Raw genomic sequence first — 16,387 nt, 5'->3', positions numbered from 1 at the left:
CCGTCCCCTGGCCCGGCGGCCTGTGCTTCCCCAGCCTGGGCCCGCTGTTTGCTGCCTTTATAAGGAGCTTCCTGTGTGCGCTGACATCACGTCAGGCTCTCGGTGAGGGAGGGTAGGAGGGACATGTGGAGGAGGAAAGTTCATGGCCGAACTTCCTTCATTGCACTGCAGTCCTTGATTGGATTGACCCATGTATTTTTTCAGCTTGTTATTTTTTTATGCATGTTAACGAGTGCCAGCGTGTGTGTGACAATACAACGTGACTCAATTGCTGGGCGGACAAATGACATTTGGCACACGCAGGTAACCGTGTACATGCTGCGTACACACGGGTGAACGTGAACACAAAAAAAGTTCACCTTTAGATACATACACGCCCTGAAACAAAAGCTACAAAACACTCTTCTGCCAGCTGTAATTGGTCCAGTGGAATGCCATAGATGTACTGGAAATTATAAAGGGGGATTAGAAAGAGCCTGTCTAGTCCACAGCCAAATCTCAGGCAATAAACCTGTTACATTAGAGGCCAAGGCTAAGTATGGGAAAACAAGCAGATGTTGTTCTCGCCACATACCTCCGGTTTGAGCCCATGCTCCTTCACTTGTTGAGATGTTTGCAGACAGTGTGTTCAAGTGTGTTCCAGCATGTTCCACTCAGTTCCATTGCTCCATTGTTCAACCCTGTATCTGGATGCAGAGCACGTATGCCAAAGAGAATATCATTCTAATATAGCTTTAAAACATTGGTTTAAGTGTTTCAGAGACCATTAATCAATCCGAGCGATAAAAAATAAAGTATATTGACTGTACAATGCAATATTTGTATGCATGATTATATTGCAAAGATTTATTTGTTTGAACTTGCCCTGTCAGTGTGGAGCACATGGTAAAGGATGTTGTTTGACTGTATTTAAGGTAGCAGAAAACTTGACTGCAGCACCTAATTTAAAATGAAACTGAAGCATCCTAGATCCATTTGGTAATTTGGTGTCCTCCAAAAGTGCAAACCTGCATTAGTCAGTATTTTATATATTGTAGAAGAGATTGCTGTTTACATTTTATTTTGCCTTTTGTGTCTTTTTGAATATACCAGTACATTTTCTCCTGACAGAAGATAGAAATATAAGGCTCCATTGCTGTGCTGTGCAGCAAGAAGGTTTCAGAACCATATTTGGTAAAAGGAGCCGACTTGCAGCTGAGACAGATCTGACGCCCCAGAAAAGTGATGAAAAATTTAAGAGTAGATGGGGACAAAGGGTGTTTCAGAAACACTGCGGGCTGTGCTGGTAGCGGTGGGAGGCACCGCAGAAAGCATGTTCTTGGTACAACTCTTAAGTTTGTCCAAAGTGCAGGAGGGCTCCTGAGCACGGCCCCACACGTGTCTGAGGGATTTCACCCTGCAAAAGCTTAAAAACACAATATTGTTATAATGTGATCACTGCAACAATAATATCACTGCAATAATAATATGACACTACAAATATAACACTAACAGCAATGGGGGCACCTGGTATATTGTTGTTAGAGCTGCTGTCTTTGCACTAAAGGTCACAGGTTTGAATCCCACCTCCAGCTGCAGTACCCTTGAGCAAAGTACTTACCCTAAATTGCTTCAGTAAAATTACCCAGCTATATAAATGGGTAAATAATGTAGGTAGATTAACACTGTAAGTGGCTTTGGAGAAAAGCATCAGCTAAGTCAAGTGTAAATGTTTTTAAGATCTTATAGCACTGATTTAAAACTTCTTGACCACAATTTTGACATTCATCACAAATAAAAATGAAGTGTAATTCTTTACAAATAAGAAAACCATGATTTACTTACAGCAAGACTGTGCTAGTTGCTAAAAATTCTGCATTATAGGGAGAGAATTATAAACATATCTCGCGTGTTTGCACAGTATGACTTATTCAGAAACAAACTACTTTCATGCTCATAAGCGAACTGTAATGAAATTATATAGGCTACTCGTGAAAACAAAGACTTTATGTTTGCTTTTGCGAAACTGGCTGCTGCGAGCGCCCTCCAAAAAGTGCATGTTGTCTTTAAGATGTGTTTCAAGGCGGAGTTCTGCTTCTCCAGCGCCGAGCCTGTATAAAGAGCATCGCTAAACTCTGCTCTGACGTGAACGACTTTTTGCGCAATACGGAGTGTGGAGTGTTGCTGCGGACTGAGCGCTCGCTCCACCGTCTCCATTAGGGCTGACACGTCCGTCAGGAGCGCACGAACAGAGAGCGTCCTTCCCTGCCTCCGTCTGCCCGAGAACACGGCTCTACAGCGGCAGGACATGGACAAAACGAGTGCGTGCTGAGCGGCGCGAGGCTGCGGAGGTGAGCGGGACGAGACGCGCTCCTCCGCGAGCGCACAGTGCGCGCGCGTGCACGGCGACAGCGTTCTGAACGCCTTCTTTCTTATTTATTACCTGGCTGGCTGTCCGATAATAACGTGTAATATTTTAATGTAGTAATTGCGTTGGGAGTGGCTATGAGTAAAATATCGTAGAAAAGCGTAACACAGCTGTACCGTCGAGACAGTCGACATAACGAATCGACTCGGATGTATCTCAGTTCGTGGCAGGGTACATCATCATTCATGATCATCAGTCATGTTCATATCGTTTCTTAGCCACCGTGTTATTAAACAAGATAAACTGATTAAAGTCTGATTTTTTTTTTTTGTTACTTGAGGCTAAGGTTCTTGTTGTCGGATATTCTACAGATGTTGAAATCATGAAATTATATACGTTACCTCTACTGCATCATGATGATCATGTCATGATCATTATGGATACACATGATCATGATCCTGCGCCTACAACGACGTGTATTTTTTTAAGTGGTTAGTGGTGGAAGGAGACATTTCACTGATCTCTGAGTGATGAGCTGTGATGAAGCCGGTGAAGATGTCCTCAGCGGCCGGTGACGGGGGACAGCAGGGGGCTTCGCGCGCCGCCTCGCGCTCGCCGCACAGGTAGAGCTGGTATGGTTGCTCGGAGACCGCGGCTGTGGGGGTGAAGTGAGCGGGGTGTGTTCTCTCCTTCCTGTTCCATTACCGCTCACAATATCATAACTGAAACACAGGTACTTAAGTTGACCTGTATTCTGCCTTACTTTCAGTAAATTCAAGTCTGCGTAAGAAAGCTAGGTTGATTTTTAAATATTTAGTTCTATTCCTCTTGACTTGTTCAAGTTGTTGTTGCCAGAAATTTAATTGCGAACCTTTTTTTTTCTTTAAATTAATAATATTTTGCTACATGTATGTACTATAATGTAGGCTTTTTAATAATATATTTGGCTGTTTTCAAGATTTTCAGTTTGACAAAATTTTACCGTATTTTAGGTAAACGTGATTTATGGGTAAATAAAAATCAAAACGCATAAGTTGGTTGTTTTTTTCTCATGTCGTTAGCTCTACGTTAGTACCAAGCTAAACGTGTCATGAGAAGAAATTGTTAGACAAATGTCATGATGCATACTAGCGGGTATAAAAAAATATATTAATAAAAAAGTGGCTGACGTGTAAATATGCTGTAATTGCGCAAGTTCTGGCGGCAAAAATCGGTTTTCTGCACCTGTCGCTAGAGGAGAGGAGACGCGCGCGAGCCCTAGTACAGGGGATAGTCGCTGTTGTGTCCTGCCGCGCGCAGGCAACCGCCGGACGTGGCGTCGAAACAGAGCTCGCGCAAACTGCAAGATTTTTCTGTCTCATCGTCCGTCGCTGTTTATGCAGCGTATGTGTTCGTGTTTCTCCTGCTGACGCCTTCATTCACACCCCGAAAGTTTTCCTGTTTCTCCAGAGCTGCCTCAAGGGAGGCTGCCATTTGGTCCTCCCAGACCCAGGGAATGCGAGAGTTCGGGAGAATCACACAAAGAACCATTCATGACTTAAAGCGGCCCCATTTATGCCTGTGCCATTATTCATTTGCTGCTGCAGTAGAATCACTAGTTGGTGTCCACCAGTGTGTGCTCCAACATCCATTTTTCGGCTTTGCTACTGGTACAGAACGAAAATAAAGCCATTTAAAGAAGGAATTGTAGCAGGGGAGTTAACAAATTTCTTATGTTAGCCTAGCTAAAGCCACTTAAATAAATAAATAAATTTAAAAAAAAAAAGGCTGGATGTGAAACGTCTTTATGAAAATAGCTGTCATGGAGCGTAAAATGCACGGAAGTGTTGATTTACAGGGTTGTGATCCAAAAGGACCACACAATCTCTCAGCAAGCCACTGTAAAACAGTTTGCCATTTGCTGAAGGGATGCAGAATATCAGAATACTTTCTCACTTAGGCTTTATTTTAGAACTGCTGCTATTTATGTGCCAGAAGAAAGAAGACTTGTTGGGTTCATGGGTGAACCAAGGATATACAATGTCTTTTGGGTCCGATGAGTCTTGGAGTAAATATACCGTTCATGTAAGTCCTCTCTACTAGCATTTGGGAGAGAATGTGTGTTTAGGAGTGTGTTGCCTTCAGGGTATTTAACTCCTGCACTTGAGAACGAACTGCAAAGGTGGCATATTTCAAGCAGGGTATTTTTCAGTGTGCTGTAAAAATATACTAAAAAATGTCATTTTTATGTCGTGAATAATACCAGCTGCTTATGACATTGTGTTAATCAAATACAGGTGCAACCACATTCAAGTAATGACATTTACAGTGCTCTTTTAAACAAGCCTTGTGTGTGATAACCTGTGCGAAATACCTATAGCTTAAACTTCTTGTCTAAGATGAAGAATTTGGATTTGGGTCTTTTTGTAACCATAAAAGCATATTGAAGCAAGACGCATGGAACAAATACTGGTATTCTTGAGTGAATTAACTCTTAGGATGTAGGTTTGTGTCCAGTGCTGTTATGTACAATATGGAGTGATAGTAATAGTGTAGTAATATTCAGTATTTAGCTTGAACTGCTCATTTGTTTACAGTTGGGTGATTAGTTTGTGTGCAGCTGCCATATCTTAGCACAAGGGTTTTAACATCTTACCCTATGTATTATTGTATGACGGTATATGTTTCTGTCATCATCTATGATGCCAAGATAACCAAGAAAATTATAAAAGGTTTTTCCCCCACCTAAAGCTTTGTTAGTCTTTTTTTGCATAATTAAATTCCCATTTGTTTTTTCTGGACATGGTGAAGCTGAGCATGGAGCCACTGCCTCTGTATCGGTGGTGAAAAGTTGTCCTCAAAAACCTAAAGAGAATGCAACAGCTAAAACATGATATTCTATCTAAAATAATGTAATTAGTTTTTTCCATTAAATATGGCTACACAGCAGTTGCATAAGTACTGCCATTCAAGACTTAGGCACCATCCATATGACAGCATTAGGTCTTACCTATCAAGCAAAATCATGGTGGCCATGAGTTCATCATGATGATCTACATTTATATGTGTTGTTAGCTTTGGCCTGTTTGCTATTTTATCATCACAGTTTGACAGATTGTAAGGTCCTTTAGTGATGGTGTAGTCTCTTCGCACGTTATCAAGCTGTTGTACAGAAAACTAGGCTCAGCTTATTCTGGATAGAACTGACTGCAAGGCTGAGCAGATAGTGCTTTTACTATGGTACAAGAAAGCCACAGAGTGGCTGTTAAGAAAATACGTACACTAGTTGTGTATCACTGACAATTTGGAATTGTGGTGTTTTCAATATGTATTATATAACTTTGGGACTGTGGCCCATCATCTAGAGAACGCTTACATCATTGCACAGGACTTTGTCATTCTGATTCTGCACCGTACAGGACCTGTGCTGGTGGATCTCAGAGAACAATGTGCTGCTTAAGGTGCGGTCTTCCTATTCATACATTTTCTGTGGCCTGCACTGTTGAATGTGTGCTGAAGATAGGGATATCATATTATTGATGACTTGCAGGAGTGCACCTTTATGCATGGAAACCAGGAAGGCAGAGCACTGGCCTTTGGGAGGCTGGTATGTCAATGTCCATGTCCCTTCAAACTGAATGTTCGTCATTCCACAGTGCAAAGCTGTACAGAGTGTTGCACAACAGAGCTGCGAGGGAAGGCTGGGTTCCATACTGGGTTGACTGTAGCGCTATAGTTTGTTGTGGCTTCAACAGGCAGCCCTGGAGGAGGGGACTCTTGGAGGGCCACAGGCCTGTTACTGTTAGTCTGGGGCTTCCATAGATATCAAACTGTGAACAAAAGGCAAGGAGAACAGGATCTGAAATGCAGAGAAATTAGCTAACTAAGCTTGAAGTATTTGTGCGATTATATGATTATTCTCTTTGTATTTATGGTGTTTGATGGACTGTGCTGTGATTTTTAAAATTTTTTTTTTTTAATTCCCCCCCCCATAGGTATGCCAGCAGGTGCCAGCTAGGGAAACGCGGTATCTCGTGGCTTGAATGCGACCCGACTGCAGCTGGAGCATGTCCACAGCAGGTCTGAGCACGCAGGAGATCCGCTTGCCTCCGGGGAACCTGCACCTGCGGGATGTGGCCAATTCCAAATCGTCTTGGAGCCAGCACCATGAACTGGACAAGTAAGAACATTGACCAGCCATACCACCCACCCATAACCTAGATTTACTCTTGTGCTTCATTGCATCCTCCTCCGTATCGCCTCCCACAAGCTCACCCACGCTTCCTTCCCATACCTCCACCTACATTATTGACTTTTCTCTTCCAGTACCTGAGAGACACTCCAAAATGTAAACCACATTAGTAGTTTGTGGGGGCAATTAAATAATTTAGGTATTATTTATTGATTTTCACAGCTTATACTTCAGCCTTGATGCTACAGCTATGGAATACAACCTCAGACAACATCAACTAGGCTCAGCTTCTTTGGGATTAGAGAGTGAGTATCCAAACACTGGCTATACAATCCTAACATGCACGAATACACAGTGCAAATTACTGTTTATGTGCATGCGAGCATGAACACACCTTTTAAAGGAAACTTCTGACAATCATTCCACGCAACAGGGGTATAACATCTGTTACCAAAAATGACCCTACTTTACCAGTAAGGCTGATTGGCACTTGGTTGTCCAGTCTTGCTAGCCCTGGGGTGGCAAAAGTCATAGAAAGTGGCTGCTTGTGCTTGTGACAACTCTGATATTCTAGCTGATGCCATGAAGGTGAGGTAATGGCAGACTGTTAGTTAGACCGGAGGTGAGAGATATCACAAGAACCTGCTGCACTCCAACCCTTTTATGTACTATACCAGAATGGTGTTAATCGAAAAGCTGATATTTTCACCAGACAGAACATCTGACATGTAGTCGACACTCGGGAGAGGATTAGTTCTGAATGGTGGCGTGAAATGATACAATAAAAAGGATCTGGGTTTCTTCTGTGGCCCTGTCTAATGAAGGATTTTTCTCTGGGTTTGTGCAGGGCAGTGTTCTTACCCTCACACACCATATAGCCCTGGGGCCCAGCGCCTGCCCCCCAAGAAGTCACGCCCTTCCAAGATCACTCTGCCGACCTGTACAGAGCCGTCCACTCCGAGCCCCCCTGAAGGCGACCAGGTGGTGCCCTCCTTCCAGCGCCTGTCGGTGTATGAACGAACCCCGCCGCACACCCCCAGCCGTTGCACCAGGCCACTCCCTCCTCTTCCTGGATCTGTGGGCCTGTCTCTGGACCAGGCAGTAGACAACGAGGTTGAATTCTTTACCAGCATGGATGACAGCCGCTGCTTAGTGCCAGAGCCTGGCCCCAGGCCCTCCGCTTTCCGCTACGGCGCACCAGGCAGGCGCAGCTTCAGAGGATGCGGCCAGATCAACTATGCTTACTTTGAAGGCCCGGGTGTGCCGTGCGTACCAGAGCCACCGGAGCCTGAGCCAGAGCCGGAGCAACCGGTGCAAAGAGTCCAGGACCGACCCCAGCGCCGCCTGCGGCGCTCTCATTCGGGACCTGCAGGCTCCTTCAATAAGCCTACAGCTGCCCGCCTCCTCGCCCATTCGCGCCCTGCCCATGGCCAGGACAAACCAGAGGTTCCCCCACGCGTACCTCTGCCGCCACGTCCGGTTAAGGCTGCCGACCACCGACGTTGGTCAGTCGAGGTTTCCTCAGGGGGCTACAGTGATGAGGACCGGCCACCCAAAGTGCCCCCCAGAGAGCCTCTCTCCAGTGGGGGCTCACGTACGCCTAGTCCAAAGAGCCTCCCCACGTACCTCAACGGGGTGATGCCACCCACGCAGAGCTTCGCCCCCGACCCCAAATACGTGAGCCGGACCCTGCAGCGACAGCACAGCGAGGGTTCCCCCTGCATCCTGCCCATCATGGAGAATGGGCGCAAGGCCAGCACCACGCACTACTTTCTCCTGCCGCAGCGCCCATCCTACCTGGACAAGCTGGAGAAGTTTCTCAGGGAGAAGGACAGTGACTCTGGGTGCGACAGGAACATGGGCACAGACTGCGACTGGCAGGGCAAGGCAAAGCCACACTTAGACCTGGTGTGAATTGGGCGTCGAGCTATATTGTGAGGGAGGAGGGTAGAAAAGCTAAAGATGGATTCTACCAGACTGGAATGCTTCAATTCCTCACTGCTGCTTTACTGCTTGCACCAACCATTTATCATGCAGTGGACTGTTTTCTTCCCAGCATAACGTGACGCTCATTGTGCGTGCTTAAATAGATGTGCTGCACAGTCACCCTTAGTGCTCGAACCCGTGTTTTCAGCCATGAGCAGTGTGACAGACTGGATGCCCTTGCTGGGAGCTTGGCTGTTGAAATGGAAATGCATTCATATACACAGATGTCCTATTGAAGTGTATTTACTCAAAACTGTCTTTTATGGGATATTCTTGACTAAGAATTATTTTTGATATTGCTGTAATTATTTTTATTTGAATAACCTTATAGAACATTATAGTGTTTTGCTCATGTTGTGTTGTTTTCCAGGTATAAGCTGGACTTATACCACCTCTGTTTGTGTTTTTTTTTTATTTTTTTTTTTTCTCCTCTTTGTCTAAATGCAGAAAGCTTCAGACTTTAATTATAAACTGTCATATGTCTGTGGACATGGATTGTGTGTCTAATATTGTGAGTGAAGGGGACATGGAGTTGGCAAAGCATTATTTGCTGTCTTTATGAGTAGAGACCAAGATAGCCATGAAAATTATGAAGGATTTTTCTCACCTAAAACATTTGTTTTAGTTATACATGTCCATGGGTAAGTGAGATCCGTTTGGCGCATTCCCATGTAGCTGTTCTACCGTTCCTGTTCTGTTTGCTGCAGAAGCAAATGAATGCATCGGTGCACTCACAAGAACGATGTGTCGTATGTGTCCCCATAGTGTGCTGAAGGACTATGAATCTGTGTGTCTCAATGCCTGCCGTCGGGGGGGGGTAATACTGTAGTCTAATGCATTGTGTGTTTTTGGTGCTGCTGTGGGCACTGTCTCAACTCTGTGTTTGCATTTCTGGACATCTAATGAAACCTGCATGTGTGTCTTGCCTGCTTTAAGCAATACTTTTTTTTGTACAACACTTGCAATGTTAGTAAGAGCAAGATTAGCACATCCCAACTTTAACAAATGAAGGACTTTTGTTCCATACATTTGTAGCTTTTGTGTACGAATTACCTGTTCTATGTGAATATATGCCTGTCTTGTGGAACAGTTCACTTTTTAGTCAAACTGTGAGTTAGAAAAGGGATTTAATTTATCTGTGATGCTACCTCCCAAATAGAAAGTTCTCTGTTGCATCCTTCAATATTTAGATTTTTGCGGAGCTCTGTGTGTGTGTCGTAATTTCTAGCCTTGCATTAAAAGTTGCATGCAATAAGCAGAAATTCCAGATAGTGTAGTAACAGTGATTGGAATGAGCAATTTGCAGGCTTTTGGTCACACCACCATAAACGCTAGTGCTATCATTTAGTATAAAAAGTGAAAGGCACATCATCTGATCCATGCCTCAAGTGGTATTTATTTTTCACATCTTGTAAAAGTGACATAATATATATCATAGTCTAATTTTTAATTACACTTCAGAAATATTTTCTTTTCGATCTCATGACATTTTCCTTAAAATCTAACGATGTTTAAGGTCTCAAAAGAAGATATCTAAGAATAGTTTTGATAAGTATATCAGACCAATCAAATTAAAACTGATCTATCAACAAATATTAAGAGCTGACGAACTGCTGTGGTCAGTTCTGGGCTGTTACCTGCATCTCACCTAAACCCCATATCCGCCTGTTTCTTGTTTATGGGGATTCCATGGAGGGGATCAACATCTCTGTTTGAACAACCAGGTGCAATCCTCCAGAGCATTCAGAATCAAAGATAATGTAACATAGTTTTCTTGAAAAGGCCTCAAGATGTTACTTTACTAAAGAAAAAATAGAGATTGACTTACCTTGCATAAGCATGTGGCCACAAAGGCTTTGGCTGCAGGTTGCTCAGAAATTAGTTTCCTGTTTTCAGAAACCATTGCGATAATGTAGTGAGTGGACCCCGTTCATGCAAGCTTAGGAGAAAACACAGCTTTAAAGCTGGATAGGCCTAGTCAGAAGGTTATATATTGTGGATATTTCCCTGTAGCCCATCAACATGCATTTAAGGGTATCCAGCTCAGCAGCTGCGATCTCTGTCCTTCCAGTTCCCACAGGAAAGGGTCCTGGTGCACCAGGTTCTGTTTTCTGGGTTGAAAAGAAATGTATTATCTGTGTTAGTGGTATGGAGGAGGACTGGCTGGGAATGTTCTCCACGCCTTTTGATTCTGGATGCTGAAATCCTTCTACAATATGTCAGCCATACTTCTGTCTTCGTAGTAGAGAAACTATAATTATTCAGAAAAGTTTTATATGCTGCTGGACAGTAGGCAACACGGAAAACACAGGGCTGGTGTCTTTTTGTCTCATCATTGTCTCCTGTTGAGGTCTGTGGCAAGACACTTGAAGACTGAGGATGAGGATTTGAAAGATGTTACATTGGTCGATGACTTTTTGTCACTGAGGTCTTCAGACACACCCTAAAGTGTGTTAATTTAGAATGTAATCACTTACATGCACCATTACATTCACTGTGCAAGTACCATGTCTTGTTTATTTTTTTATCAAGAGTATGAGAATTGTTTACATTAAAAAAATTATATGACATTTTGAATGATTTCATCTTAAACTTTCTCCATGTCTTATTGAAAAAGTAAATGAAGACAAATAATTTTACGTTGTATGTGGTAGTAAAGGCAAATGCACTGATATTATAGTATGTTGTAATATGTACAGTATTTTACAGAAGTCTGCTTGTTGAATTGAAAATGTTACACTTAATACTGTGTCTACAAAGAATAAAATTACTTATTTATGAGGCCATATTTGGATGTTTTTTTTTTCTTCACTGGTTCAGTGTAAATGTCAAGCTGTTGTGAAGTTGATGTAGCATTATCTGAATACAACATATAATATGAATCTTAACATTGTCCATGCAGGATTATTACAGCTGGCTTGTGCACAAGAGGAAACAGATAAAACTGTAACATGTCAAAGATGTTTTAATTCCTGGCACCAACCATTTGAGCATGATTCTACCTCTATGTCTTGGTTGAGCCGGATCACAGTAGAAAAGAAACAAGTGGAGAAAACCGAAGAAATGGGCTCAATATGTGTTGCAAGAAATAGCTCTAACGGGAACTGTGGCTGAGGAGTGTGTGTCCTGTCATTACTCAGTGCTGACTAAATATTGACTCACATAAGGCCATAAAAGTGTGTCGCTGCATTGCAGGTTGAAATGATTTGTGGCAGCAGGGTTGAACATCTTTATGAACCCACGCATTGGATTTGCCTAACACTGTAGGAATATTTGTCAAAAATTTTTCTTTCAACATTTTTTACCATCAAGTTTCAGTTTCAGAAATGAGTAACCAGATTTTAAATTTTTGTTACCACCAAGGTCAATAATGGTGTCCCTCAGCATTCTAATCGAGACCTCTAACTTTTCTCACAGTACATACTAATGAATATTCCAGTACTTTCCCACTTTGCAGGGTACGTACAACTTTGGATAACTAAGCTAAATGAAGACTGACAAACTGAACTGAAGAAATTTAAATTTAACTTAGAAAATAATGAAATAAATAAAATAAAAACTCATCTGACTGCACTATAACATCTGACAACTGGGTGTGTTTGCCACAAGTAAGCCGAAGCCTTTCTGAAGAATACATACGTATAATGTCTTGCATCATGGGAAATCTGATATCACCGGTTCAAAGGGCTATGTTAAAGCAATCAGCTCATTTTAAACTGAAACAGCCTTCTCCTGTACCCTGTCCCACTTCCTGAGTGCACGTAGAGATGTGATGTCACTGAAGTGACCAGGAAAAAGAATTTAATAACTCTTAATGTGAAAGAAAGCAAGTTACTCACTGAAATGAGACAACAGCCAGAGTTACTACACCTCAGGAATTTGCCAGATGAGGTAACTGTTGATGACGAGCGTTACAGTCCGGGGCTCTCCCACATGAAATTTGGACTTTTCCTTCCTGCAACTGCTCTCTTTGTAGTGTAAATAGTGATAACTTACTGTGTTGATAGCCCAACAATTTAGTTATCTTTAACAAAGTGATGACAGACTTCTCTTGGTGCTCTTGTGTTGCACAATATGATGACAAATTTTCTAAGCTGGTTAGAAAAAAAAAGTCCACCACCTTAATGACCCATTGCTAAACCTGAAAGCACACTGAGTTACCACTTGGATTACACTGTTATTTACATTTTTATTTACTTAGCTGATGCTTTTCTCCAAAACAATTTACAGTGTTAATCCACCTGCAATTATTTATCCATATAGACAGCTGGGTGATTTTACTAGAGCAATTCAGGGTTAGTACCTTGCTGAAAGGTACTGCAGCTGGAGGAGGGATTCAAACCTGTGACCCTTGGGTCCAAAGGCAGCAGCTATAATCCAAGGTGCCCACTGTTACAACCTGTCACAAGGAAGAAGCGTATGCCTCGTAGATCAACAATTATACTGTGCATGAATAATATACACCTTCACCTGGCCGATAGAAATAAAGCAACTGATTCAACGGTGCTTCAAAACTTCCCCCCTCAAGTCTACTTCTCCATCTCCAACACCGGAGGCTATCTTTCCTCTAAACTGGTTTCTCTTCAGAGTTTATGAACTTGAACTACTGGGGTGTGGTGGTGATCGCAGACGAGTGAGGAAGTACCAGAATAGTACAAATGTACTAACAAACAAGGTGATCAAGCCATTAAGTGATCCGAATAGTAATTTTAGCGGATTGCACATCCGAGATGGATTGCATGATATAAACCTAATATCCCACCAACATTTACAGTGTCAAAAGACTTTGTGTCTTGCTGACCTTTCTAAAGAACAAAGCTGGGCACTGTGCTCCACAGCACCTCACCTAACACCAGCCCCTCCCACTCTCAGGTGAACTGGTAAGTGACAGCCCAGGAAAAGTGTGTGGGTGGTGACCATGGCAACAGTGACGAGAGCCATTTCCCTTTACTATGCTGCTGACGTCTCTCAGAGGACAGATCCAAGAGGAAATCCAAAAATGCAACCAAAAAAAAATACACACACACACACACACACACACACACACACACACACACAGAGTTCAGGATGTTTGTAGTAATAGTCCAGGGATTTGTCAGTGACAAGCTGATGCAGGAATTTCTAAACTATTTTATTTTGTTTCCTTGGAAGATTGCTGGCTACACCATTCCAGAATCCTTAAAAAGATATTTGATTTTATTGCTAGTTTTGTTATCATTAATCATCATCATCATCATTATGAATATATAGCCACAGCAGTTTCATCACACAGGCATATCAGATTAATCAAAAGAAGTATTTATATTGTTTTTTTGAACTGCTGTATAACCCTGGGGCCATACTGGGAAAAGTCTAGGGAAGAGTCTTGCTGAAACACAGAAAGCCTTGGGGAATTTACTGTACTGTACTGTCTTATGAACCATATTTCATATAAGCACACAATCTATGAGCAAAAAGTAACATACTTTGTGTTCACACCAGTAATGTCCAAGATAAAACTGAAAGTATAAGAAAAATACAAGCGATTATTCATCCTATATCATAGAGAAGTTGGAAAAATAATTAAAAGTCATACTGATCATTTATATTTTGTATAATTGCTACATTCCAGTTATAAAATCTATTTTGTATGTTTTGTCTAAGCTCCCTAAAGTACTGTGGTCACTAAGATATTCGCCTAAAAGATTATAATGAGTAATAAGACTTGATTTACATAAAGATGGTGTTTTACACTAGGCAAAGTGTTCTATCATGGGAGGTGGTGCTAGTGGGTCTTATATAGACATTTTTAGTCTTTCTATTCACGAGGTCCAATATTATGAGATTATTCATTAAATCTGTCTTCTTCTGCAATGGTTGGCGAACAGCTTCGGACAATTTTGAGTTCTTTTCCAGTCCACAAAAGACATATTATTACTGGCTGCAAGAGGTGAAGAATTTGTTTTGAGGTTCAGTCCCAAGAGGGTGAACAGCTATTGTGCCATTCAATAACATTGGAGATGTATAAAAGGTCCCAGAAAATATCCAGATGTAAAATATCTATCAATTTAAACAAAACAAAGAGCTGGTAGTGTAGGGTAGTGGCTAAGCTGCTATTTTCAGGCCCAAAGCCTTGTAGGTTCAAATCTCTCCTCAAGAAAAATTGCCTAGCTGTATAAATGGATAAATAAGTGTAAGCAGCTGAACAGTGTATCAACTAATCAAACAAATGTAAATCACGATAAACTGCAAAAATAGGCTTTAAGGACCAGGTAGTATAAAGGTAATTCCTGCCACCCAGACTAATGAAAATAGAAGCTATACAGTATATAAGAGTGGGGAAAATCTTTAAAGGAGGGTATACACGGATTGTTAAATGCCCCTCTGAGTAAGCCTACGTTGCGTTTTCTGTTCCCTGCAGCCTTTGTGGGTTTTATTTGTTTAACTTATCTGACAGAAAATGTACTTTATCCTGTGTATGAAATGGCTGCGCGGTGTGACGCGCTCCTCGTCTCCTGGCCAGAGAGAAAGAAAATGGCTCCACCTCGTGGGCGCCTCGCGCTCCCTGTGGCGTTTCACACTTTATACATTTACTTTTTATGGGTCCCGCACCCCGGTGAAGGCCACAGAAAGTTTATGTGTTTATGTAGTTGTCGTTTTATTGTGTACATTCGTCCAGAGACTCGCACAGCGAGGAATTTTATGGCTCCGACGGAATGAAGATTACACTGACAGTAGGTGAGGCTCCATCATGTGTTTTAAGTGCAGCAAAGCGCACATCACGCCCCTGCTCACTGGTTGTTTTTCTAAGTTCTGTTCTTATCGAATAGTTAAGTGGCACGAACGTAAATATTACAAACGGTATGTTTTTCTGTTTTAGTCGTTTGAACTTAGCACACATCACATGGTTGTAAATCGCCAGGAAAATATTAATATGTCATTCTGTACAGTCCCAGTAATTTGGGCATAAAACTGTCACTTAATGACGTCGCCGCGCTTTTAATAATTGAAACCTGTCTCAGTGTCTGCATTTTGTTGCAACAATAAACTTTTTTCCAGGGCAAAACAGTTCATTTAAGACTTAATTACCGTTAAAAACTGAGCAGCCTTAGATTATATTAAACAGAAGCTGAAAAAAAAAGATACTTCAACCCTACTTGAAAGGAAACTGACTGCCTTAAGGAAGATATATTTATTCATTTGGCTTATGCTTTTCTCCAAATTCAGAATGTTAAGTTACTTACTATTATTTATCCATTTGTACAGCTGGGTAATTTTTCTGGAGCAGTTTAAGGTAAGTACCTTGTTCAAGGGAACTACAGCTGGATGTGGGATTCAAACCTGTGACCTTATAATAATATGGGTCCAAAGGCAGAAGCTCTAATCACTACACTACCAGCCTAGAGATGTACAGTTTTATCAAGTACAGGTAAATAAATGGTACATTCAGGCTGTTGCTCTGTACACTATGCCATTTGAAACATACGTGAATCATGCGTGCTGAGCAAACATGAACTGACATGACATTTTACTTTTTGTCCAACATTATTGATTAAAGTCAGGCCGGAAAATCTAACAGATTCCAGCTGATTACATGGCTGTTCAGCAATGTGATCCTAGGGTCTGCAGACATTTGCAGAAATATTTCACTTTCTTAGTAGGAATTTCATAATACTCAGCTGTAGCAGCAATTCCTGTTTGGCAAAATTAAAGGTGAAACCCTGGAAAAGCAGGACTGTTTGCATGTGTACTTAAAACAAACAGAAGTTTGAACATATAGTAATTTATTTATATACAATTAGTACAAAAAATATAACAAAAAACACAACAAAACATACACATTCCTCCTTGTGAAAACAAACTTTTTTATGAAGAGCAAAAATGAAATTATTTCTTATTTGTAT

General features: G+C 41.7%; 1 protein-coding gene across 1 annotated transcript; it reads left to right on the top strand.

The window, feature by feature from the left end:
- The first annotated feature begins 2,135 nt into the window (after positions 1-2,135).
- On the top strand, positions 2,136-11,033 carry errfi1a (ERBB receptor feedback inhibitor 1a). The gene is made up of 4 exons (XM_018725857.1): positions 2,136-2,330; positions 6,322-6,506; positions 6,741-6,823; positions 7,366-11,033. Exons 2-4 carry the CDS (start codon positions 6,370-6,372, stop codon positions 8,430-8,432), a joined length of 1,287 nt encoding a protein of 428 aa, XP_018581373.1. The 5' UTR covers positions 2,136-2,330; positions 6,322-6,369; the 3' UTR covers positions 8,433-11,033.
- Positions 11,034-16,387: the final 5,354 nt, after the last annotated feature.

Source organism: Scleropages formosus, chromosome 22 (assembly GCF_900964775.1).
Source record: "Scleropages formosus chromosome 22, fSclFor1.1, whole genome shotgun sequence".
NCBI classification, from domain to species: domain Eukaryota; kingdom Metazoa; phylum Chordata; class Actinopteri; order Osteoglossiformes; family Osteoglossidae; genus Scleropages; species Scleropages formosus.
The sequence above is the reverse complement of the archived record's forward strand: the minus strand, read 5'-3'. Positions and strand labels throughout refer to the sequence as shown.